The 23,450-nt window shown below is 51.0% G+C and overlaps 3 protein-coding genes across 3 annotated transcripts; all 3 read right to left on the reverse strand.

The window, feature by feature from the left end:
• Positions 1-2,049: 2,049 nt before the first annotated feature.
• On the reverse strand, positions 2,050-9,824 carry LOC149749464 (double homeobox protein 4-like protein 4). Its single transcript, XM_089909939.1, has 5 exons — positions 9,698-9,824; positions 5,355-5,509; positions 3,825-3,945; positions 3,264-3,418; positions 2,050-2,739 (listed from the first exon to the last, which is right to left on the reverse strand). The coding sequence occupies exons 1-5, from the start codon at positions 9,822-9,824 to the stop codon at positions 2,050-2,052; spliced, it is 1,248 nt and encodes a 415-aa protein (XP_089766065.1).
• A 167-nt stretch (positions 9,825-9,991) lies between these two features.
• LOC149749465 (double homeobox protein 4-like protein 4) lies at positions 9,992-15,228 on the reverse strand. Its single transcript, XM_089909940.1, has 5 exons — positions 15,186-15,228; positions 13,298-13,452; positions 11,767-11,887; positions 11,206-11,360; positions 9,992-10,681 (listed from the first exon to the last, which is right to left on the reverse strand). The coding sequence occupies exons 1-5, from the start codon at positions 15,226-15,228 to the stop codon at positions 9,992-9,994; spliced, it is 1,164 nt and encodes a 387-aa protein (XP_089766066.1).
• A 2,687-nt stretch (positions 15,229-17,915) lies between these two features.
• On the reverse strand, positions 17,916-23,158 carry LOC149749466 (double homeobox protein 4-like protein 4). Its single transcript, XM_089909941.1, has 5 exons — positions 23,116-23,158; positions 21,228-21,382; positions 19,691-19,811; positions 19,130-19,284; positions 17,916-18,605 (listed from the first exon to the last, which is right to left on the reverse strand). The coding sequence occupies exons 1-5, from the start codon at positions 23,156-23,158 to the stop codon at positions 17,916-17,918; spliced, it is 1,164 nt and encodes a 387-aa protein (XP_089766067.1).
• Positions 23,159-23,450: the final 292 nt, after the last annotated feature.

A 23,450-nucleotide genomic window follows, 5' to 3' on the forward strand; every position in this document is an offset into this window, starting at 1 on the left:
ACTTCTTTTCACTGCTTATCCTTGGCGTACAAAAGACAAACTCGGTTTCACATTCAGTGGTAAACTGACATCTGTACCAAGAAGAAGAAGAAGAAGAAGGAGAAGGAGAAGTGGAAGGGGAAGGCGAAGGGGAAGGAGAGTGATATGTAGCACGTTACATGATGGATGATGACACAGCTGAGTTTGAAACGAAAGCTTTGGATTCCAAGTGCAGCCATGTCAATATTTTCGGTGCATTTGGGCTGCAGAGAATAGAAAAATTCAAAACAAACCAACAAGAAAACCCCACCCAGAAATAGAGCACCATGCCAAGTGTGTTCTTTGGCCACCATGGTTCTTTTGCCACCACGTAGATTAACATGAGGATAGTGAGCTTATTCAGAAACAGTTGGCAATCAGAGTAATTACACCAGCAATTCGTTAAAATGTGGCTTGTGTTTGTGTGTGTGTGTGTGTAGGGGTGTTTGTGTGATCTGTGTGTTTGATTTTCTGTACCCACTAAGGACGGTTGTCAGGTGGTACCCGTGGACGGATGTCACCGGGACCAGTAGGTGTCTGCAAGTCCCAGGAGGCCCAGGAGGATGTCCTGAGGAGGTGTATGTTCTGGTCCCTTGTCCTGAAGTGCCAGAGATCAGAGGGAGGCATGACCATCTTGTTGGATCAGGGTGGGTTTTCCAGAGTAGTTGGAAGTTTTGGCTGAGAAAATTAATCACTGAAACATGGGATTTGCTGGCTTCTCCCAGAAGGCACTGCCTGCCAGACCTGGATCACCTCCCTCCTGGACAATCCAGGTAGGATAAGCTTGCTTGGGAGAGCAGAAGCTGTGATGTGCATGGCAGCCAGGGAATCCTGAGAGGCTGCAGGCGTGTTTATGCACAGTCCACCGCTGGCCTCCCTGTGGAGGTACCGCTGCCTGTCCCTGGGCTCCGAGGTTTCTCTGGAGCGGCCAGCATTGGACAACCAAGATAGTAAAGCCACAGCTGCTAGCTGTAGCTAGAGTCTGTGCAAGTCCTTCCACCCAGAAGCATCTCAGTGTTTCCCAGTACACTGTGACCCAGTGTTCCTCCCACCCTCTTTAGAGCACCAACTCTTCCATAAGCTGTCTCTTTCCACATCTCCAATCCTACTTGTCCTGAGGCTACCATGGCCAGATTCTTTCTCCAGAAGGCCTATGCCACCTGTGTGGCTCTTGAAATTGATGTTCCATTTCTGCCCAATGAAAAGAAGGAGAGAAAGAGAGAAGGAGAGAGAGTGAGAGAGAGACAGAGAGAGAGAGAGAGAGAGAGAGAGAGAGAGAAAGTGAGAGAGAAAGTGAGAGAGAAAGAGAGAGAGAAAGTGAGTGAGAGAGACAGAGACAGAGAGAGATAGAGAGAGTGAGATGGAGAGAGATTATTTGCGTGCATAATACATTGGGCACAGTTGTTACTATGAACCCTGGCAATGAAAATGTTTGCATAGTTCTGTCCTTGTGTGCAAAGGCAATGCCCTCGAGGAACCCTTTCATACCATGCACCCAGAAAGCAAGTGAAGGTTGTCACTGAGAGACTGTTTTCGTGATTCCACTAGGGTGTGTTTGTGGCTACTAGCTATGGGACTAGACAGGGGTATCTGGACCACATTCCAAGCTGTCCCACGTCAAGGGAGGGATTTCACCTCTCCGAGGAAATGCGGGAGAAATCAAAGCGACCAAAGCACAACCAAGAACTTGAACTGAGTGCCAAGATTTATTGATTGGATCAATGGAAAGTCACATACAAGGGGAAATCCAGTTCAGCATTGGATCCTCCTCGTTGTCATTGGAAGGTTTGAATTCCTTGAGGCTTCCGACAGGGTGTCCCTCTTGGTGCGCAAGCTTTGTGACAGTCCGTGTGGAGCATGGCATCCCTCCTGGCCACAACGCAGTTGCTGTCAACAGTCAACTTGCCTTGTTATCCCTGCCAGACACTATCATGAGCGTTGCTTGTTCCTTCTTCTTTCTCTCCCCCATGGCTCTTCCTCCCAGGAAAGGAAGCTTGAAAGGGGCATGGGGGAAGGCCTTCCTTCCTCCCCCTAAACCTGTGGCACTGGGGAGCCTGGCAGTATGTCAAGCAGGGCCTTGAATTCTTCCTCGCTGAGGGGGGCTTCCAGGGTTGCTGCAAGTGCCTCTTCCTCTGTGTCCACATTCAGAAAAGGGTCTGCCGTGTCCAGAATGTCCACGTCTGACAACAGTTCGTCCAGGAAGCTTGAGGAGCCTGGAAGGGCTGAGTATTGGGGCTGTTGCTCCAGCTGGAGAGATGTCTCTTCACCTGAGCTTGCTTGCTGCTGCCAGGAGTGTGTCTCTGATGGTGCAGGTGGCCAGATGTCCCCCTGGGCAGGCTGCCCACTGGCGATGAGAGCATGTGACCCTTTGCCCCACGGAACTGTGGCCGGAAGAGGCTGCGGGTTCTGGCATCTCTGAAGGGCTGCCAGGCTGGGCTGGAGCATGATGAACATCAACGGCTGGCCCACACCGAACCCATAGGAAGCCTCTGGCACAAGAAAGGAGGGGGAGAAAACAGGAGTGGCCGCAGCAAAGGATTGCATGCTATCAGGTGCATGAGAGGGAGGATAACGGTGAGAGCTTCTATGGACAGTGGGCCGGGGACTTTGGGCCGACAGGGCAGTCACGGCTGATTTGGCATCAGGGCCTTTGGCTAAGGCATTCACAGGCCCAGTAGCGCTCTGCTTTGGGTGCCGAGCTCTTCGGTTCTGGAACCATATCTAGGGAGACATATGGGGTGACAGGAACTTTAGCAGCATGACAATCCAGATCGACTAGCTGCCGCCTCATCCCCGGCCCGCCGCATCCCGCCCCTCCTTGCCCTGCCCTGATCTGACCTGCCCTCCAATCTGTCAGGCCCATGGCAAGTACTGGTGGGCCTCATCTAAGGTCCACTTTACCTAGGCCTTACACCTTGGCTCTTGAAAACGCGGGAGGACGTCAGGGCAACACAGGACTCACACCACTGTCCGCACCCCTCCCCACCCCTGGATTTGAGGAGAGCCGGCATTGACCAGCTACAAACTCAGGTCCCTCCCTGGCTGCCCAGGACTTCCATTGCCCTCTCCTCTTCTGGAAACAGATGCCTTCAGATCAGCCCCCGTAGCGTATTCCTAAGATGAAGGGAACGTCCTCCCAATCCCCCGTCTCCAAGCCTACGGATATCCAGCAACATCCCGTCGCAAGCGTTATCACTCCTTTCTCGTGGGAGAAGCCAAGTTCCACCCACTGGTGGAGAACTTACCTGGATTCGAGGTTCGGGAATTCCTGTCTGGTGAGCCAATTCTTCCCTGGCAGCAATAGATGGAAATCGATCCCTCTCAAAGGCTTGCACAAGGACCCTTGTTTGAGAAGGAGAGATGAAAGTCCTCTTTCGCCTGGCCTGTCTTCCCATGCTTCCTAAAGAAAAACACACAGAGAAGAGAGGACATTCAGGCCAATTTCAACACATTCACAGCAGATCCAGTGTGTGGTATGTAGGAAGCAGTATGTTATAGATCAAGATTGATACATCGATACACCTTATTCAGTGCTATGTGAAAACGCCCCATGTGATGGAAGAAGGCATTTCTGCACATCGGGCATTTTCCAGACCCAAAGATTCCAAGCCTTCCTGGGCATACATCTCCCCACCCTCTAAGAGGGGCATGATGCTCCTGGGTGGAACAGGAATGGGGCAAGAACCCAAGATATCATGGTTTCCTCTCTGAAGCGTTCTTGGCCTCCCATGGTCATCCACGTTCATAGACGATTCTGTCTCAGGGAGATGCTCTGGGGAAACGCTTATGGAATGCCGGGTACTTACCTGGAGTCAAAGCCTCAGGTGGTGGTGGCCACAGCGGCTGTGACTGCCCTCCTTTGAAGGCATTCTCCGACGGCAATCGGCTCTGCTTTAGGCGTCTTCTTCGTTGGTTTTGAAACCAAACCTGGGTACAAAGAAATAAAGCCTCGTCTTTCAATGCTTATGCACGTACTTCCAAGATCTATTGCAGGGATGCACCATAGAACAAACGCACCAGCCAGCCGGCCGGCCGGCCAGCCGGCCAGCAACAAGCCGACTGATGGAGACCCAGTATGGCCCGTCTGCCCCCAGTAGAAATATTTACGATTCAAAGGGACTGAAGTCTCACTAGCATGTAGACTCCGGCTTTTACCTCTGAAGAAGTGCACCAGATTCCAGAATACACAATCTGTGTCCGTGAAAATAATCTTTCCTCTTCGAGTCACCTTACTGGTGTCCAGAGTAATGATTTGTGACACAGACGGAGACAATGCTTGCTTTCCCACAGTCAGAATGGGATGGATAGCTAACTCTCTCTGTCTCTCTCCCCGCCCTAGCCGTTCTCATCAAAACTACCATTTTCTCTGTGGGTCTTTTGGTCTCTGTCTACGATTCTCCGCATCTACCTGTTGATGTCTGTCTCTGTTGCGACCCGCCCGGCTGCCCAAGTGACTGCCTGCCTGCCTTCCCCTCTCTCTGTCTCTGTCCCAGGCTCTCAGGCTCAATCTCCTTTCCCTCATTTGGTCTCTTTGCCTCCCCTTTGGCATAGTCCATGCCCGATTCATGTTTCCCTGCCTCTCTTATGTCCCCACAGGCAGTACTGTCTCATAACATGCAATCGTATCCATTAGCAAGTGCCCCCATGAAAACCACTCTTCTCATGCTGCCTGGGAACTACTCATTGACAGTTGCTTCTCAGGGACTACATGCCTCCATCACTTTTAGGTCAGGAGGCTCTTATGTACCCGCTCCCCATCTTCAGAATATGTGTCCTTGTCTTCAACAGTGAAGCATTGTGCATGCTACCTCATTCCCCGAGGCCGAACTTCAGTGTGGACCTGTGCTTGTGTGTGTGTGTGTGTGCATGTTTTTAGACATTTCTGATGGTGGTGTGTGGAAAATTGGACACCCTGAGAAAAAGTGTTCATAGGGAAAGTCAATCAGTCTTTGACGACGCTTTGTAAGGTTGCAGGCACGCTGTTCCTAACTTTGGTGACTCCTCTCCAAGCTACCCAGAGAGGGAAGTCTTCAGCACAGCTAGTTCCTCGGAGGCCAGCCATCAAGGAAACACCTCCTTGACACCACCAGGCTTTCCTGCTTCCTTGGCCCCTCGCTCTTTATACTTGACCACACATTTGAATGGACCTCTCGCCACACAGCTCAGTCTGGCCATGTTTTCTAAGGGAGCCACCTTCCTTGCCAAGATTCGAGTCCCTTCTGTCTGGAGCACCCCGGAGAGGAAAGCCCTAGAGCAAGGACTCCAACTGGAGTAGGGCGACTTGCGTCTGGACATGGACCCCGAGAGGGAAAATGGATCGAGAGACTCGGTTGTACCTGAATTCTGCTTTCTGGAATGTCCAGTTCTCGTGCCAGCCATTCTCTGGTCGTTATCCCGGGATAGGGGTTCTGTTGAAAGAGTGCTTGCAGGGTGTCCTTCTGACTCAGACTCAGAACAAGCCTCCTCCTTCGCGATGGTCTTGAGAGTCGGCCTGTGGGAGAGAAAAGGGGGAATGTGTCAGGGGAGAATCCATGGAGGTGCAAACAAATGGTGCCGGCCCAGCGCTGGTCCTTGTGCCATGAGAAAAATCTCTAAGCCAGGGGAAGACTCTGCATTTGGAACAACCGTGGATACAACCCTAAAGCCACGCTGAGTGGGACCCTGGGGTCTCAAGCTAAGCTGAGGGTCAAGGCTATGGGGATCACCTCACCATTCGCCAAGGATCCACAGGACGCAATGCAAACAGAAGGGGAAAGCCCTAGGAAAACAGGCTAACGTGACCAAAACGGGTGGAAGGATTTTCCACCTGTGGAGGCCTGGGACAGTCTTGATGGCTTCTACCAGATTTACCTCTAATCCTATGCTAATGATAGGAACCTGGCTTCTGAACTATCATTCGCACAACTTATCTGCACTTTCACTATTGGAAAGGAAAGTAGACGAAAGCCAAATGAAGACAGACAAACACACAAGCCAACCCCCAACACAGAACACACTAGAGGATTGTTTAGAAAACCTATTTCTTTCAGCTATGACCAACGTGCTGCCCTGTCTGATGGCGCCAACCCACCCGAACACCCACAACAGCCCGGTACTCCTCAGAAGATGAGTTAACCTTTTAGTCACCGAGGTCATGGTGACTCGCCCCGTGTGCGTGCTATTCTTTCAGTTGGGCAGTTTGAAGGGCTGCCCCCCACCCCTTTCCTATTTGAGGTTGTGTATTTCTTGTAGCAAGGTAATGGATGGGTGTTTGTTTCCTGCATTCTAAGGTGGGAGCCGGGTGTGATGGCCAGGGAGGGTGTGATTTCAGGCACGTCCGGCACACCCTTGAGATCTTGAGTTTCCTGAAATCTCTCCAACTCTAGGTCAACGCCAACCCTTCTGCAAGGGCTACCTGCCCTAGCAGCTGGCAGCTGGTGACGTAGGGTTGTCTCCAGGTTTCCCTCTGGAAGGAGGCAAGACAAGGCAAGGGTTTTGGATCCCCAACGGGGACTCCCTTTAAAAGCGCCCTTCCTTCCTGCCAGCTCCAAGGAAAATATTTGGAAAGCACTCAAGGAGCGGACTTGTCACACTGCAGATTTTGGCTTTCCAGAGACTCCTGCAGTGCCTACCTTGGAGTCTAATGAAAGACAGTGCGAGTGCTCCTGGAATCTCTGTTTCCCAGGCTCTAGCTTTCAGTTGTTCTCAAAGAAAATCTCTCTTTGTCTCCTAATCTTAATGCATAGTGGATGTGGATTATTTCCATGGACACTGTGGAAGTTAACCAGTTCAAATAGAACACGCAACATAACAGAGCAAATCCGTAACAACAGCAAGAATAGAACATGCGAAACAAATTCAAAATCCGAAACACTGTCAATTGGAAAAGAGTGTCCGTTTAGTTGGGAACGTTATCAAATACTCGTGTTCCGTTCACTGCAACCACAGGCTGGGATTTTTAGTAGAGAAGCCATTGTCAGGCAACAGGGCTACCAAATTCCATGTGGATTTCAAGAAGGAAAACAAATGAAGCAGCAAACCAGAAATATGTACGTGAAATGCCCAAACCAAGGTGCATCCTTTTGCCCAAGTGATTCCAGAAACATGTCCCAGCATATCAGTCCATGCCATTTGGTGGTCGTTGGGAAACTTCAATCTTTGTGGTGATCAACCCTTGGGGTGGGGAGATGCATGAGTGTATTTGGATGATCCAACCGCAGAGCCCAGATGCTGAGGGCAACGTACCTCTGGATGTGCTGTATGTGCCGGATGAGCTGGACAAATCCATGGTGGGAGACCCACAGGGATGGCACGGAAACTGCTGGCCAACTGTTCAGTTCTCAGAAGCTCAGGGTTTATAATGGATGAGGATGCCACGCCCCTATTTATGTAAATAGCCACGGATGGCGTGGAACCCTTCCTTGCCAATTGAGAACATGGAAGGAATCCCGTGAGGCAAGTGGGCGTTGGAATGGAAGGCCTGTTCGGAGGCTCCCGGGTCCCTTTGAAGCTGCCGCCCTCGATAGATATCCTTTTCCAGAATGCTTGGGGTCCAGTGCTCTCTCCTTTTCACACCTTTCCACATTCCACACATACTTTCCGTCTCCGTGGCATTCCCCACCTCTGAGTCCTTCACGCTTAAGTGTGTCACTGTACTTTCCCAAATGGAGAGAGAAGCTAGAGCCTAGTTTGTGTCGAGTACATATCCCACTTCCCTCATCACCACCAGGATATCATTGCCTCACACTCCTAAAGCATTTCCTTGGCTGGGGTTTGAGTTCCCGATAATTCACCTACTAATCTTGAGTGCTTATCTAGCGTCTACCCATGGTCCTCAGCAGTTTGGGACTTTTTCTGAGGTACCCTGAAACCCACCCCCTTGCTCACATGCCATGGAGGGACCAGAGAAAGGGGCTCGCCACACGTGTATGTTTCACAAGAAAAGGAACTTCTTTTCACTGCTTATCCTTGGCGTACAAAAGACAAACTCGGTTTCACATTCAGTGGTAAACTGACATCTGTACCAAGAAGAAGAAGAAGAAGAAGGAGAAGGAGAAGTGGAAGGGGAAGGCGAAGGGGAAGGAGAGTGATATGTAGCACGTTACATGATGGATGATGACACAGCTGAGTTTGAAACGAAAGCTTTGGATTCCAAGTGCAGCCATGTCAATATTTTCGGTGCATTTGGGCTGCAGAGAATAGAAAAATTCAAAACAAACCAACAAGAAAACCCCACCCAGAAATAGAGCACCATGCCAAGTGTGTTCTTTGGCCACCATGGTTCTTTTGCCACCACGTAGATTAACATGAGGATAGTGAGCTTATTCAGAAACAGTTGGCAATCAGAGTAATTACACCAGCAATTCGTTAAAATGTGGCTTGTGTTTGTGTGTGTGTGTGTGTAGGGGTGTTTGTGTGATCTGTGTGTTTGATTTTCTGTACCCACTAAGGACGGTTGTCAGGTGGTACCCGTGGACGGATGTCACCGGGACCAGTAGGTGTCTGCAAGTCCCAGGAGGCCCAGGAGGATGTCCTGAGGAGGTGTATGTTCTGGTCCCTTGTCCTGAAGTGCCAGAGATCAGAGGGAGGCATGACCATCTTGTTGGATCAGGGTGGGTTTTCCAGAGTAGTTGGAAGTTTTGGCTGAGAAAATTAATCACTGAAACATGGGATTTGCTGGCTTCTCCCAGAAGGCACTGCCTGCCAGACCTGGATCACCTCCCTCCTGGACAATCCAGGTAGGATAAGCTTGCTTGGGAGAGCAGAAGCTGTGATGTGCATGGCAGCCAGGGAATCCTGAGAGGCCGCAGGCGTGTTTATGCACAGTCCACCGCTGGCCTCCCTGTGGAGGTACCGCTGCCTGTCCCTGGGCTCCGAGGTTTCTCTGGAGCGGCCAGCATTGGACAACCAAGATAGTAAAGCCACAGCTCCTAGCTGTAGCTAGAGTCTGTGCAAGTCCTTCCACCCAGAAGCATCTCAGTGTTTCCCAGTACACTGTGACCCAGTGTTCCTCCCACCCTCTTTAGAGCACCAACTCTTCCATAAGCTGTCTCTTTCCACATCTCCAATCCTACTTGTCCTGAGGCTACCATGGCCAGATTCTTTCTCCAGAAGGCCTATGCCACCTGTGTGGCTCTTGAAATTGATGTTCCATTTCTGCCCAATGAAAAGAAGGAGAGAAAGAGAGAAGGAGAGAGAGTGAGAGAGAGACAGAGAGAGAGAGAGAGAGAGAGAGAGAGAGAAAGTGAGAGAGAAAGTGAGAGAGAAAGAGAGAGAGAAAGTGAGTGAGAGAGACAGAGACAGAGAGAGATAGAGAGAGTGAGATGGAGAGAGATTATTTGCGTGCATAATACATTGGGCACAGTTGTTACTATGAACCCTGGCAATGAAAGTGTTTACATAGTTCTGTCCTTGTGTGCAAAGGCAATGCCCTCGAGGAACCCTTTCATACCATGCACCCAGAAAGCAAGTGAAGGTTGTCACTGAGAGACTGTTTTCGTGATTCCACTAGGGTGTGTTTGTGGCTACTAGCTATGGGACTAGACAGGGGTATCTGGACCACATTCCAAGCTGTCCCACGTCAAGGGAGGGATTTCACCTCTCCGAGGAAATGCGGGAGAAATCAAAGCGACCAAAGCACAACCAAGAACTTGAACTGAGTGCCAAGATTTATTGATTGGATCAATGGAAAGTCACATACAAGGGGAAATCCAGTTCAGCATTGGATCCTCCTCGTTGTCATTGGAAGGTTTGAATTCCTTGAGGCTTCCGACAGGGTGTCCCTCTTGGTGCGCAAGCTTTGTGACAGTCCGTGTGGAGCATGGCATCCCTCCTGGCCACAACGCAGTTGCTGTCAACAGTCAACTTGCCTTGTTACCCCTGCCAGACACTATCATGAGCGTTGCTTGTTCCTTCTTCTTTCTCTCCCCCATGGCTCTGCCTCCCAGGAAAGGAGGCTTGAAAGGGGCACGGGGGAAGGCCTTCCTTCCTCCCCCTAAACCTGTGGCACTGGGGAGCCTGGCAGTATGTCAAGCAGGGCCTTGAATTCTTCCTCGCTGAGGGGGGCTTCCAGGGTTGCTGCAAGTTCCTCTTCCTCTGTGTCCACATTCAGAAAAGGGTCTGCCGTGTCCAGAATGTCCACGTCTGACAACAGTTCGTCCAGGAAGCTTGAGGAGCCTGGAAGGGCTGAGTATTGGGGCTGTTGCTCCAGCTGGAGAGATGTCTCTTCACCTGAGCTTGCTTGCGGCTGCCAGGAGTGTGTCTCTGATGGTGCAGGTGGCCAGATGTCCCCCTGGGCAGGCTGCCCACTGGCGATGAGAGCATGTGACCCTTTGCCCCACGGAACTGTGGCCGGAAGAGGCTGCGGGTTCTGGCATCTCTGAAGGGCTGCCAGGCTGGGCTGGAGCATGATGAACATCAACGGCTGGCCCACACCGAACCCATAGGAAGCCTCTGGCACAAGAAAGGAGGGGGAGAAAACAGGAGTGGCCGCAGCAAAGGATTGCATGCTATCAGGTGCATGAGAGGGAGGATAACGGTGAGAGCTTCTATGGACAGTGGGCCGGGGACTTTGGGCCGACAGGGCAGTCACGGCTGATGTGGCATCAGGGCCTTTGGCTAAGGCATTCACAGGCCCAGTAGCGCTCTGCTTTGGGTGCCGAGCTCTTCGGTTCTGGAACCATATCTAGGGAGACATATGGGGTGACAGGAACTTTAGCAGCATGACAATCCAGATCGACTAGCTGCCGCCTCATCCCCGGCCCGCCGCATCCCGCCCCTCCTTGCCCTGCCCTGATCTGACCTGCCCTCCAATCTGTCAGGCCCATGGCAAGTACTGGTGGGCCTCATCTAAGGTCCATTTTACCTAGGCCTTACACCTTGGCTCTTGAAAACGCGGGAGGACGTCAGGGCAACACAGGACTCACACCACTGTCCGCACCCCTCCCCACCCCTGGATTTGAGGAGAGCCGGCATTGACCAGCTACAAACTCAGGTCCCTCCCTGGCTGCCCAGGACTTCCATTGCCCTCTCCTCTTCTGGAAACAGATGCCTTCAGATCAGCCCCCGTAGCGTATTCCTAAGATGAAGGGAACGTCCTCCCAATCCCCCGTCTCCAAGCCTACGGATATCCAGCAACATCCCGTCGCAAGCGTTATTACTCCTTTCTCGTGGGAGAAGCCAAGTTCCACCCACTGGTGGAGAACTTACCTGGATTCGAGGTTCGGGAATTCCTGTCTGGTGAGCCAATTCTTCCCTGGCAGCAATAGATGGAAATCGATCCCTCTCAAAGGCTTGCACAAGGACCCTTGTTTGAGAAGGAGAGATGAAAGTCCTCTTTCGCCTGGCCTGTCTTCCCATGCTTCCTAAAGAAAAACACACAGAGAAGAGAGGACATTCAGGCCAATTTCAACACATTCACAGCAGATCCAGTGTGTGGTATGTAGGAAGCAGTATGTTATAGATCAAGATTGATACATCGATACACCTTATTCAGTGCTATGTGAAAACGCCCCATGTGATGGAAGAAGGCATTTCTGCACATCGGGCATTTTCCAGACCCAAAGATTCCAAGCCTTCCTGGGCATACATCTCCCCACCCTCTAAGAGGGGCATGATGCTCCTGGGTGGAACAGGAATGGGGCAAGAACCCAAGATATCATGGTTTCCTCTCTGAAGCGTTCTTGGCCTCCCATGGTCATCCACGTTCATAGACGATTCTGTCTCAGGGAGATGCTCTGGGGAAACGCTTATGGAATGCCGGGTACTTACCTTGAGTCAAAGCCTCAGGTGGTGGTGGCCACAGCGGCTGTGACTGCCCTCCTTTGAAGGCATTCTCCGACGGCAGTCGGCTCTGCTTTAGGCGTCTTCTTCGTTGGTTTTGAAACCAAACCTGGGTACAAAGAAAGAAAGCCTCGTCTTTCAATGCTTATGCACGTACTTCCAAGATCTATTGCAGGGATGCACCATAGAGCAAACGCACCAGCCAGCCGGCCGGCCGGCCAGCCGGCCAGCAACAAGCCGACTGATGGAGACCCAGTATGGCCCGTCTGCCCCCAGTAGAAATATTTACGATTCAAAGGGACTGAAGTCTCACTAGCATGTAGACTCCGGCTTTTACCTCTGAAGAAGTGCACCAGATTCCAGAATACACAATCTGTGTCCGTGAAAATAATCTTTCCTCTTCGAGTCACCTTACTGGTGTCCAGAGTAATGATTTGTGACACAGACGGAGACAATGCTTGCTTTCCCACAGTCAGAATGGGATGGATAGCTAACTCTCTCTGTCTCTCTCCCCGCCCTAGCCGTTCTCATCAAAACTACCATTTTCTCTGTGGGTCTTTTGGTCTCTGTCTACGATTCTCCGCATCTACCTGTTGATGTCTGTCTCTGTTGCGACCCGCCCGGCTGCCCAAGTGACTGCCTGCCTGCCTTCCCCTCTCTCTGTCTCTGTCCCAGGCTCTCAGGCTCAATCTCCTTTCCCTCATTTGGTCTCTTTGCCTCCCCTTTGGCATAGTCCATGCCCGATTCATGTTTCCCTGCCTCTCTTATGTCCCCACAGGCAGTACTGTCTCATAACATGCAATCGTATCCATTAGCAAGTGCCCCCATGAAAACCACTCTTCTCATGCTGCCTGGGAACTACTCATTGACAGTTGCTTCTCAGGGACTACATGCCTCCATCACTTTTAGGTCAGGAGGCTCTTATGTACCCGCTCCCCATCTTCAGAATATGTGTCCTTGTCTTCAACAGTGAAGCATTGTGCATGCTACCTCATTCCCCGAGGCCGAACTGCAGTGTGGACCTGTGCTTGTGTGTGTGTGTGTGTGCATGTTTTTAGACATTTCTGATGGTGGTGTGTGGAAAATTGGACACCCTGAGAAAAAGTGTTCATAGGGAAAGTCAATCAGTCTTTGATGACGCTTTGTAAGGTTGCAGGCACGCTGTTCCTAACTTTGGTGACTCCTCTCCAAGCTACCCAGAGAGGGAAGTCTTCAGCACAGCTAGTTCCTCGGAGGCCAGCCATCAAGGAAACACCTCCTTGACACCACCAGGCTTTCCTGCTTCCTTGGCCCCTCGCTCTTTATACTTGACCACACATTTGAATGGACCTCTCGCCACACAGCTCAGTCTGGCCATGTTTTCTAAAGGGAGCCACCTTCCTTGCCAAGATTCGAGTCCCTTCTGTCTGGAGCACCCCGGAGAGGAAAGCCCTAGAGCAAGGACTCCAACTGGAGTAGGGCGACTTGCGTCTGGACATGGACCCCGAGAGGGAAAATGGATCGAGAGACTCGGTTGTACCTGAATTCTGCTTTCTGGAATGTCCAGTTCTCGTGCCAGCCATTCTCTGGTCGTTATCCCGGGATAGGGGTTCTGTTGAAAGAGTGCTTGCAGGGTGTCCTTCTGACTCAGACTCAGAACAAGCCTCCTCCTTCGCGATGGTCTTGAGAGTCGGCCTGTGGGAGAGAAAAGGGGGAATGTGTCAGGGGAGAATCCATGGAGGTGCAAACAAATGGTGCCGGCCCAGCGCTGGTCCTTGTGCCATGAGAAAAATCTCTAAGCCAGGGGAAGACTCTGCATTTGGAACAACCGTGGATACAACCCTAAAGCCACGCTGAGTGGGACCCTGGGGGCTCAAGCTAAGCTGAGGGTCAAGGCTATGGGGATCACCTCACCATTCGCCAACGATCCACAGGACGCAATGCAAACAGAAGGGGAAAGCCCTAGGAAAACAGGCTAACGTGACCAAAACGGGTGGAAGGATTTTCCACCTGTGGAGGCCTGGGACAGTCTTGATGGCTTCTACCAGATTTACCTCTAATTCTATGCTAATGATAGGAACCTGGCTTCTGAACTATCATTCGCACAACTTATCTGCACTTTCACTATTGGAAAGGAAAGTAGACAAAAGCCAAATGAAGCCAGACAAACACACAAGCCAACCCCCAACACAGAACACACTAGAGGATTGTTTAGAAAACCTATTTCTTTCAGCTATGACCAACGTGCTGCCCTGTCTGATGGCGCCAACCCACCCGAACACCCACAACAGCCCAGTACTCCTCAGAAGATGAGTTAACCTTTTAGTCACCGAGGTCATGGTGACTCGCCCCGTGTGCGTGCTATTTTTTCAGTTGGGCAGTTTGAAGGGCTGCCCCCCACCCCTTTCCTATTTGAGGTTGTGTATTTCTTGTAGCAAGGTAATGGATGGGTGTTTGTTTCCTGCATTCTAAGGTGGGAGCCGGGTGTGATGGCCAGGGAGGGTGTGATTTCAGGCACGTCCGGCACACCCTTGAGATCTTGAGTTTCCTGAAATCTCTCCAACTCTAGGTCAACGCCAACCCTTCTGCAAGGGCTACCTGCCCTAGCAGCTGGCAGCTGGTGACGTAGGGTTGTCTCCAGGTTTCCCTCTGGAAGGAGGCAAGACAAGGCAAGGGTTTTGGATCCCCAACGGGGACTCCCTTTAAAAGCGCCCTTCCTTCCTGCCAGCTCCAAGGAAAATATTTGGAAAGCACTCAAGGAGCGGACTTGTCACACTGCAGATTTTGGCTTTCCAGAGACTCCTGCAGTGCCTACCTTGGAGTCTAATGAAAGACAGTGCGAGTGCTCCTGGAATCTCTGTTTCCCAGGCTCTAGCTTTCAGTTGTTCTCAAAGAAAATCTCTCTTTGTCTCCTAATCTTAATGCATAGTGGATGTGGATTATTTCCATGGACACTGTGGAAGTTAACCAGTTCAAATAGAACACGCAACATAACAGAGCAAATCCGTAACAACAGCAAGAATAGAACATGCGAAACAAATTCAAAATCCGAAACACTGTCAATTGGAAAAGAGTGTCCGTTTAGTTGGGAACGTTATCAAATACTCGTGTTCCGTTCACTGCAACCACAGGCTGGGATTTTTAGTAGAGAAGCCATTGTCAGGCAACAGGGCTACCAAATTCCATGTGGATTTCAAGAAGGAAAACAAATGAAGCAGCAAACCAGAAATATGTACGTGAAATGCCCAAACCAAGGTGCATCCTTTTGCCCAAGTGATTCCAGAAACATGTCCCAGCATATCAGTCCATGCCATTTGGTGGTCGTTGGGAAACTTCAATCTTTGTGGTGATCAACCCTTGGGGTGGGGAGATGCATGAGTGTATTTGGATGATCCAACCGCAGAGCCCAGATGCTGAGGGCAACGTACCTCTGGATGTGCTGTATGTGCCGGATGAGCTGGACAAATCCATGGTGGGAGACCCACAGGGATGGCACGGAAACTGCTGGCCAACTGTTCAGTTCTCAGAAGCTCAGGGTTTATAATGGATGAGGATGCCACGCCCCTATTTATGTAAATAGCCACGGATGGCGTGGAACCCTTCCTTGCCAATTGAGAACATGGAAGGAATCCCGTGAGGCAAGTGGGCGTTGGAATGGAAGGCCTGTTCAGAGGCTCCCGGGTCCCTTTGAAGCTGCTGCCCTCGATAGATATCCTTTTCCAGAATGCTTGGGGTCCAGTGCTCTCTCCTTTTCACACCTTTCCACATTCCACACATACTTTCCGTCTCCGAGGCATTCCCCACCTCTGAGTCCTTCACGCTTAAGTGTGTCACTGTACTTTCCCAAATGGAGAGAGAAGCTAGAGCCTAGTTTGTGTCGAGTACGTATCCCACTTCCCTCATCACCACCAGGACATCATTGCCTCACACTCCTAAAGCATTTCCTTGGCTGGGGTTTGAGTTCCCGATAATTCACCTACTAATCTTGAGTGCTTATCTAGCGTCTACCCATGGTCCTCAGCAGTTTGGGACTTTTTCTGAGGTACCCTGAAACCCACCCCCTTGCTCACATGCCATGGAGGGACCAGAGAAAGGGGCTCGCCACACGTGTATGTTTCACAAGAAAAGGAACTTCTTTTCACTGCTTATCCTTGGCGTACAAAAGACAAAGTCGGTTTCACATTCACTGGTAAACTGACATCTGTACCAAGAAGAAGAAGAAGAAGAAGGAGAAGGAGAAGTGGAAGGGGAAGGCGAAGGGGAAGGAGAGTGATATGTAGCACGTTACATGATGGATGATGACACAGCTGAGTTTGAAACGAAAGCTTTGGATTCCAAGTGCAGCCATGTCAATATTTTCGGTGCATTTGGGCGGCAGAGAATAGAAAAATTCAAAACAAACCAACAAGAAAACCCCACCCAGAAATAGAGCACCATGCCAAGTGTGTTCTTTGGCCACCATGGTTCTTTTGCCACCACGTAGATTAACATGAGGATAGTGAGCTTATTCAGAAACAGTTGGCAATGGCAATCAGAGTAATTACACCAGCAATTCGTTAAAATGTGGCTTGTGTTTGTGTGTGTGTGTGTGTAGGGGTGTTTGTGTGATCTGTGTGTTTGATTTTCTGTACCCACTAAGGACGGTTGTCAGGTGGTACCCGTGGACGGATGTCACCGGGACCAGTAGGTGTCTGCAAGTCCCAGGAGGCCCAGGAGGATGTCCTGAGGAGGTGTATGTTCTGGTCCCTTGTCCTGAAGTGCCAGAGATCAGAGGGAGGCATGACCATCTTGTTGGATCAGGGTGGGTTTTCCAGAGTAGTTGGAAGTTTTGGCTGAGAAAATTAATCACTGAAACATGGGATTTGCTGGCTTCTCCCAGAAGGCACTGCCTGCCAGACCTGGATCACCTCCCTCCTGGACAATCCAGGTAGGATAAGCTTGCTTGGGAGAGCAGAAGCTGTGATGTGCATGGCAGCCAGGGAATCCTGAGAGGCCGCAGGCGTGTTTATGCACAGTCCACCGCTGGCCTCCCTGTGGAGGTACCGCTGCCTGTCCCTGGGCTCCGAGGTTTCTCTGGAGCGGCCAGCATTGGACAACCAAGATAGTAAAGCCACAGCTCCTAGCTGTAGCTAGAGTCTGTGCAAGTCCTTCCACCCAGAAGCATCTCAGTGTTTCCCAGTACACTGTGACCCAGTGTTCCTCCCACCCTCTTTAGAGCACCAACTCTTCCATAAGCTGTCTCTTTCCACATCTCCAATCCTACTTGTCCTGAGGCTACCATGGCCAGATTCTTTCTCCAGAAGGCCTATGCCACCTGTGTGGCTCTTGAAATTGATGTTAATTTCTGCCCAATGAAAAGAAGGAGAGAAAGAGAGAAGGAGAGAGAGTGTGAGAGAGAGATAGAGAGAGAAAGAGAGAGAGAGAAAGTGAGAGAGAAAGAGAGAAAAAGTGAGTGAGAGAGAGAGAGAGACAGAGACACAGAGAGAGAGAGAGTGAGATGGAGAGAGATTATTTGCGTGCATAATACATTGGGCACAGTTGTTACTATGAACCCTGGCAATGAAAGTGTTTGCATAGTTCTGTCCTTGTGTGCAAAGGCGATGCCCTCGAGGAACCCTTTCATACCATGCACCCAGAAAGCAAGTGAAGGTTGTCACTGAGAGACTGTTTTCGTGATTCCACTAGGGTGTGTTTGTGGCTACTAGCTATGGGACTAGACAGGGGTATCTGGACCACATTCCATGCTGTCCCAGGTCAAGGGAGGGATTTCACCTCTCCGAGGAAATGTGGGAGAAATCAAAGCGACCAAAGCACAACCAAGAACTTGAACTGAGTGCCAAGATTTATTGATTGGATCAATGGAAAGTCACATACAAGGGGAAATCCAGTTCAGCATTGGATCCTCCTCGTTGTCATTGGAAGGTTTGAATTCCTTGAGGCTTCAGACAGGGTGTCCCTCTTGGTGCACACAGTCCGTGTGGAGCATGGCATCCCTCCTGGCCACAACGCAGTTGCTGTCAACAGTCAACTTGCCTTGTTATCCCTGCCAGACACTATCATGAGCGTTGCTTGTTCCTTCTTCTTTCTCTCCCCCATGGCTCTGCCTCCCAGGAAAGGAGGCTTGAATGGGGCACCGGGGAAGGCCTTCCTTCCTCCCCCTAAACCTGTGGCACTGGGGAGCCTGGCAGTATGTCAAGCAGGGCCTTGAATTCTTCCTCGCTGAGGGGGGCTTCCAGGGTTGCTGCAAGTTCCTCTTCCTCTGTGTCCACATTCAGAAAAGGGTCTGCCGTGTCCAGAATGACCACGTCTGACAACAGTTCGTCCAGGAAGCTTGAGGAGCCTGGAAGGGCTGAGTATTGGGGTTGTTGCTCCAGCTGGAGAGATGTCTCTTCACCTGAGCTTGCTTGCGGCTGCCAGGAGTGTGTCTCTGATGGTGCAGGTGGCCAGATGTCCCCCTGGGCAGGCTGCCCACTGGCGATGAGAGCATGTGACCCTTTGTCCCACGGAACTGTGGCCGGAAGAGGCTGCGGGTTCTGGCATCTCTGAAGGGCTGCCAGGCTGGGCTGGAGCATGATGAACATCAACGGCTGGCCCACACCGAACCCATAGGTAGCCTCTGGCACAAGAAAGGAGGGGGAGAAAACAGGAGTGGCCACAGCAAAGGATTGCATGCTATCAGGTGCATGAGAGGGAGGATAACGGTGAGAGCTTCTATGGACAGTGGGCCGGGGACTTTGGGCCGACAGGGCAGTCACGGCTGATGTGGCATCAGGGCCTTTGGCTAAGGCATTCACAGGCCCAGTAGCGCTCTGCTTTGGGTGCCGAGCTCTTCGGTTCTGGAACCATATCTAGGGAGACATATGGGGTGACAGGAACTTTAGCAGCATGACAATCCAGATCGACTAGCTGCCGCCTCATCCCCGGCCCGCCGCATCCCGCCCCTCCTTGCCCTGCCCTGATCTGACCTGCCCTCCAATCTGTCAGGCCCATGACAAGTACTGGTGGGCCTCATCTAAGGTCCATTTTACCTAGGCCTTACACCTTGGCTCTTGAAAACGTGGGAGGACGTCAGGGCAACACAGGACTCACACCACTCTCCGCACCCCTCCCCACCCCTGGATTTGAGGAGAGCCGGCATTGACCAGCTACAAACTCAGGTCCCTCCCTGGCTTCCCTGGACTTCCATTGCCCTCTCCTCTTCTGGAAACAGATGCCTTCAGATCAGCCCCCGTAGCGTATTCCTAAGATGAAGGGAACGTCCTCCCAATCCCCCGTCTCCAAGCCTACGGATATCCAGCAACATCCCGTCGCAAGCGTTATCACTCCTTTCTCGTGGGAGAAGCCAAGTTCCACCCACTGGTGGAGAACTTACCTGGATTCGAGGTTCGGGAATTCCTGTCTGGTGAGCCAATTCTTCCCTGGCAGCAATAGATGGAAATCGATCCCTCTCAAAGGCTTGCACAAGGACCCTTGTTTGAGAAGGAGAGATGAAAGTCCTCTTTCGCCTGGCCTGTCTTCCCATGCTTCCTAAAGAAAAACACACAGAGAAGAGAGGACATTCAGGCCAATTTCAACACATTCACAGCAGATCCAGTGTGTGGTATGTAGGAAGCAGTATGTTATAGATCAAGATTGATACATCGATACACCTTTTTCAGTGCTATGTGAAAATGCCCCATGTGATGGAAGAAGGCATTTCTGCACATCGGGCATTTTCCAGGCCCAAAGATTCCAAGCCTTCCTGGGCATACATCTCCCCACCCTCTAAGAGGGGCATGATGCTCCTGGGTGGAACAGGAATGGGGCAAGAACCCAAGATATCATGGTTTCCTCTCTGAAGCGTTCTTGGCCTCCCATGGTCATCCACGTTCATAGACGATTCTGTCTCAGGGAGATGCTCTGGGGAAACGCTTATGGAATGCCGGGTACTTACCTTGAGTCAAAGCCTCAGGTGGTGGGGGCCACAGCGGCTGTGACTGCCCTCCTTTGAAGGCATTCTCGGACGGCAATCGGCTCTGCTTTAGGCGTCTTCTTCGTTGGTTTTGAAACCAAACCTGGGTACAAAGAAAGAAAGCCTCGTCTTTCAATGCTTATGCACGTACTTCCAAGATCTATTGCAGAGATGCACCATAGAACAAACGCACCAGCCAGCCGGCCGGCCGGCCAGCCGGCCAGCAACAAGCCGACTGATGGAGACCCAGTATGGCCCGTCTGCCCCCAGTAGAAATATTTACGATTCAAAGGGACTGAAGTCTCACTAGCATGTAGAATGTAGACTCCGGCTTTTACCTCTGAAGAAGTGCACCAGATTCCAGAATACACAATCTGTGTCCGTGAAAATAATCTTTCCTCTTCGAGTCACCTTACTGGTGTCCAGAGTAATGATTTGTGACACAGGCGGAGACAATGCTTGCTTTCCCACAGTCAGAATGGGATGGATAGCTAACTCTCTCTGTCTCTCTCCCCGTCCTAGCCGTTCTCATCAAAACTACCATTTTCTCTGTGGGTCTTTTGGTCTCTGTCTACGATTCTCCGCATCTACCTGTTGATGTCTGTCTCTGTTGCGACCCGCCCGGCTGCCCAAGTGACTGCCTGCCTGCCTTCCCCTCTCTCTGTCTCTGTCCCAGGCTCTCAGGCTCAATCTCCTTTCCCTCATTTGGTCTCTTTGCCTCCCCTTTGGCATAGTCCATGCCCGATTCATGTTTCCCTGCCTCTCTTATGTCCCCACAGGCAGTACTGTCTCATAACATGCAATCGTATCCATTAGCAAGTGCCCCCATGAAAACCACTCTTCTCATGCTGCCTGGGAACTACTCATTGACAGTTGCTTCTCAGGGACTACATGCCTCCATCACTTTTAGGTCAGGAGGCTCTTATGTACCCGCTCCCCATCTTCAGAATATGTGTCCTTGTCTTCAACAGTGAAGCATTGTGCATGCTACCTCATTCCCCGAGGCCGAACTTCAGTGTGGACCTGTGCTTGTGTGTGTGTGTGTGTGCATGTTTTTAGACATTTCTGATGGTGGTGTGTGGAAAATTGGACACCCTGAGAAAAAGTGTTCATAGGGAAAGTCAATCAGTCTTTGACGACGCTTTGTAAGGTTGCAGGCACGCTGTTCCTAACTTTGGTGACTCCTCTCCAAGCTACCCAGAGAGGGAAGTCTTCAGCACAGCTAGTTCCTCGGAGGCCAGCCATCAAGGAAACACCTCCTTGACACCACCAGGCTTTCCTGCTTCCTTGGCCCCTCGCTCTTTATACTTGACCACACATTTGAATGGACCTCTCGCCACACAGCTCAGTCTGGCCATGTTTTCTAAGGGAGCCACCTTCCTTGCCAAGATTCGAGTCCCTTCTGTCTGGAGCACCCCGGAGAGGAAAGCCCTAGAGCAAGGACTCCAACTGGAGTAGGGCGACTTGCGTCTGGACATGGACCCCGAGAGGGAAAATGGATCGAGAGACTCGGTTGTACCTGAATTCTGCTTTCTGGAATGTCCAGTTCTCGTGCCAGCCATTCTCTGGTCGTTATCCCGGGATAGGGGTTCTGTTGAAAGAGTGCTTGCAGGGTGTCCTTCTGACTCAGACTCAGAACAAGCCTCCTCCTTCGCGATGGTCTTGAGAGTCGGCCTGTGGGAGAGAAAAGGGGGAATGTGTCAGGGGAGAATCCATGGAGGTGCAAACAAATGGTGCCGGCCCAGCGCTGGTCCTTGTGCCATGAGAAAAATCTCTAAGCCAGGGGAAGACTCTGCATTTGGAACAACCGTGGATACAACCCTAAAGCCACGCTGAGTGGGACCCTGGGGTCTCAAGCTAAGCTGAGGGTCAAGGCTATGGGGATCACCTCACCATTCGCCAAGGATCCACAGGACGCAATGCAAACAGAAGGGGAAAGCCCTAGGAAAACAGGCTAACGTGACCAAAACGGGTGGAAGGATTTTCCACCTGTGGAGGCCTGGGACAGTCTTGATGGCTTCTACCAGATTTACCTCTAATCCTATGCTAATGATAGGAACCTGGCTTCTGAACTATCATTCGCACAACTTATCTGCACTTTCACTATTGGAAAGGAAAGTAGACGAAAGCCAAATGAAGACAGACAAACACACAAGCCAACCCCCAACACAGAACACACTAGAGGATTGTTTAGAAAACCTATTTCTTTCAGCTATGACCAACGTGCTGCCCTGTGTGATGGCGCCAACCCACCCGAACACCCACAACAGCCCGGTACTCCTCAGAAGATGAGTTAACCTTTTAGTCACCGAGGTCATGGTGACTCGCCCCGTGTGCGTGCTATTCTTTCAGTTGGGCAGTTTGAAGGGCTGCCCCCCACCCCTTTCCTATTTGAGGTTGTGTATTTCTTGTAGCAAGGTAATGGATGGGTGTTTGTTTCCTGCATTCTAAGGTGGGAGCCGGGTGTGATGGCCAGGGAGGGTGTGATTTCAGGCACGTCCGGCACACCCTTGAGATCTTGAGTTTCCTGAAATCTCTCCAACTCTAGGTCAACGCCAACCCTTCTGCAAGGGCTACCTGCCCTAGCAGCTGGCAGCTGGTGACGTAGGGTTGTCTCCAGGTTTCCCTCTGGAAGGAGGCAAGACAAGGCAAGGGTTTTGGATCCCCAACGGGGACTCCCTTTAAAAGCGCCCTTCCTTCCTGCCAGCTCCAAGGAAAATATTTGGAAAGCACTCAAGGAGCGGACTTGTCACACTGCAGATTTTGGCTTTCCAGAGACTCCTGCAGTGCCTACCTTGGAGTCTAATGAAAGACAGTGCGAGTGCTCCTGGAATCTCTGTTTCCCAGGCTCTAGCTTTCAGTTGTTCTCAAAGAAAATCTCTCTTTGTCTCCTAATCTTAATGCATAGTGGATGTGGATTATTTCCATGGACACTGTGGAAGTTAACCAGTTCAAATAGAACACGCAACATAACAGAGCAAATCCGTAACAACAGCAAGAATAGAACATGCGAAACAAATTCAAAATCCGAAACACTGTCAATTGGAAAAGAGTGTCCGTTTAGTTGGGAACGTTATCAAATACTCGTGTTCCGTTCACTGCAACCACAGGCTGGGATTTTTAGTAGAGAAGCCATTGTCAGGCAACAGGGCTACCAAATTCCATGTGGATTTCAAGAAGGAAAACAAATGAAGCAGCAAACCAGAAATATGTACGTGAAATGCCCAAACCAAGGTGCATCCTTTTGCCCAAGTGATTCCAGAAACATGTCCCAGCATATCAGTCCATGCCATTTGGTGGTCGTTGGGAAACTTCAATCTTTGTGGTGATCAACCCTTGGGGTGGGGAGATGCATGAGTGTATTTGGATGATCCAACCGCAGAGCCCAGATGCTGAGGGCAACGTACCTCTGGATGTGCTGTATGTGCCGGATGAGCTGGACAAATCCATGGTGGGAGACCCACAGGGATGGCACGGAAACTGCTGGCCAACTGTTCAGTTCTCAGAAGCTCAGGGTTTATAATGGATGAGGATGCCACGCCCCTATTTATGTAAATAGCCACGGATGGCGTGGAACCCTTCCTTGCCAATTGAGAACATGGAAGGAATCCCATGAGGCAAGTGGGCGTTGGAATGGAAGGCCTGTTCGGAGGCTCCCGGGTCCCTTTGAAGCTGCCGCCCTCGATAGATATCCTTTTCCAGAATGCTTGGGGTCCAGTGCTCTCTCCTTTTCACACCTTTC

Source organism: Delphinapterus leucas, chromosome 4 (assembly GCF_059928025.1).
Source record: "Delphinapterus leucas isolate spDelLeu-1000000601 "Yukka" chromosome 4, BTC_Dleu_Yukka2, whole genome shotgun sequence".
In the NCBI taxonomy this organism is placed as follows: Eukaryota; Metazoa; Chordata; class Mammalia; order Artiodactyla; family Monodontidae; genus Delphinapterus; species Delphinapterus leucas.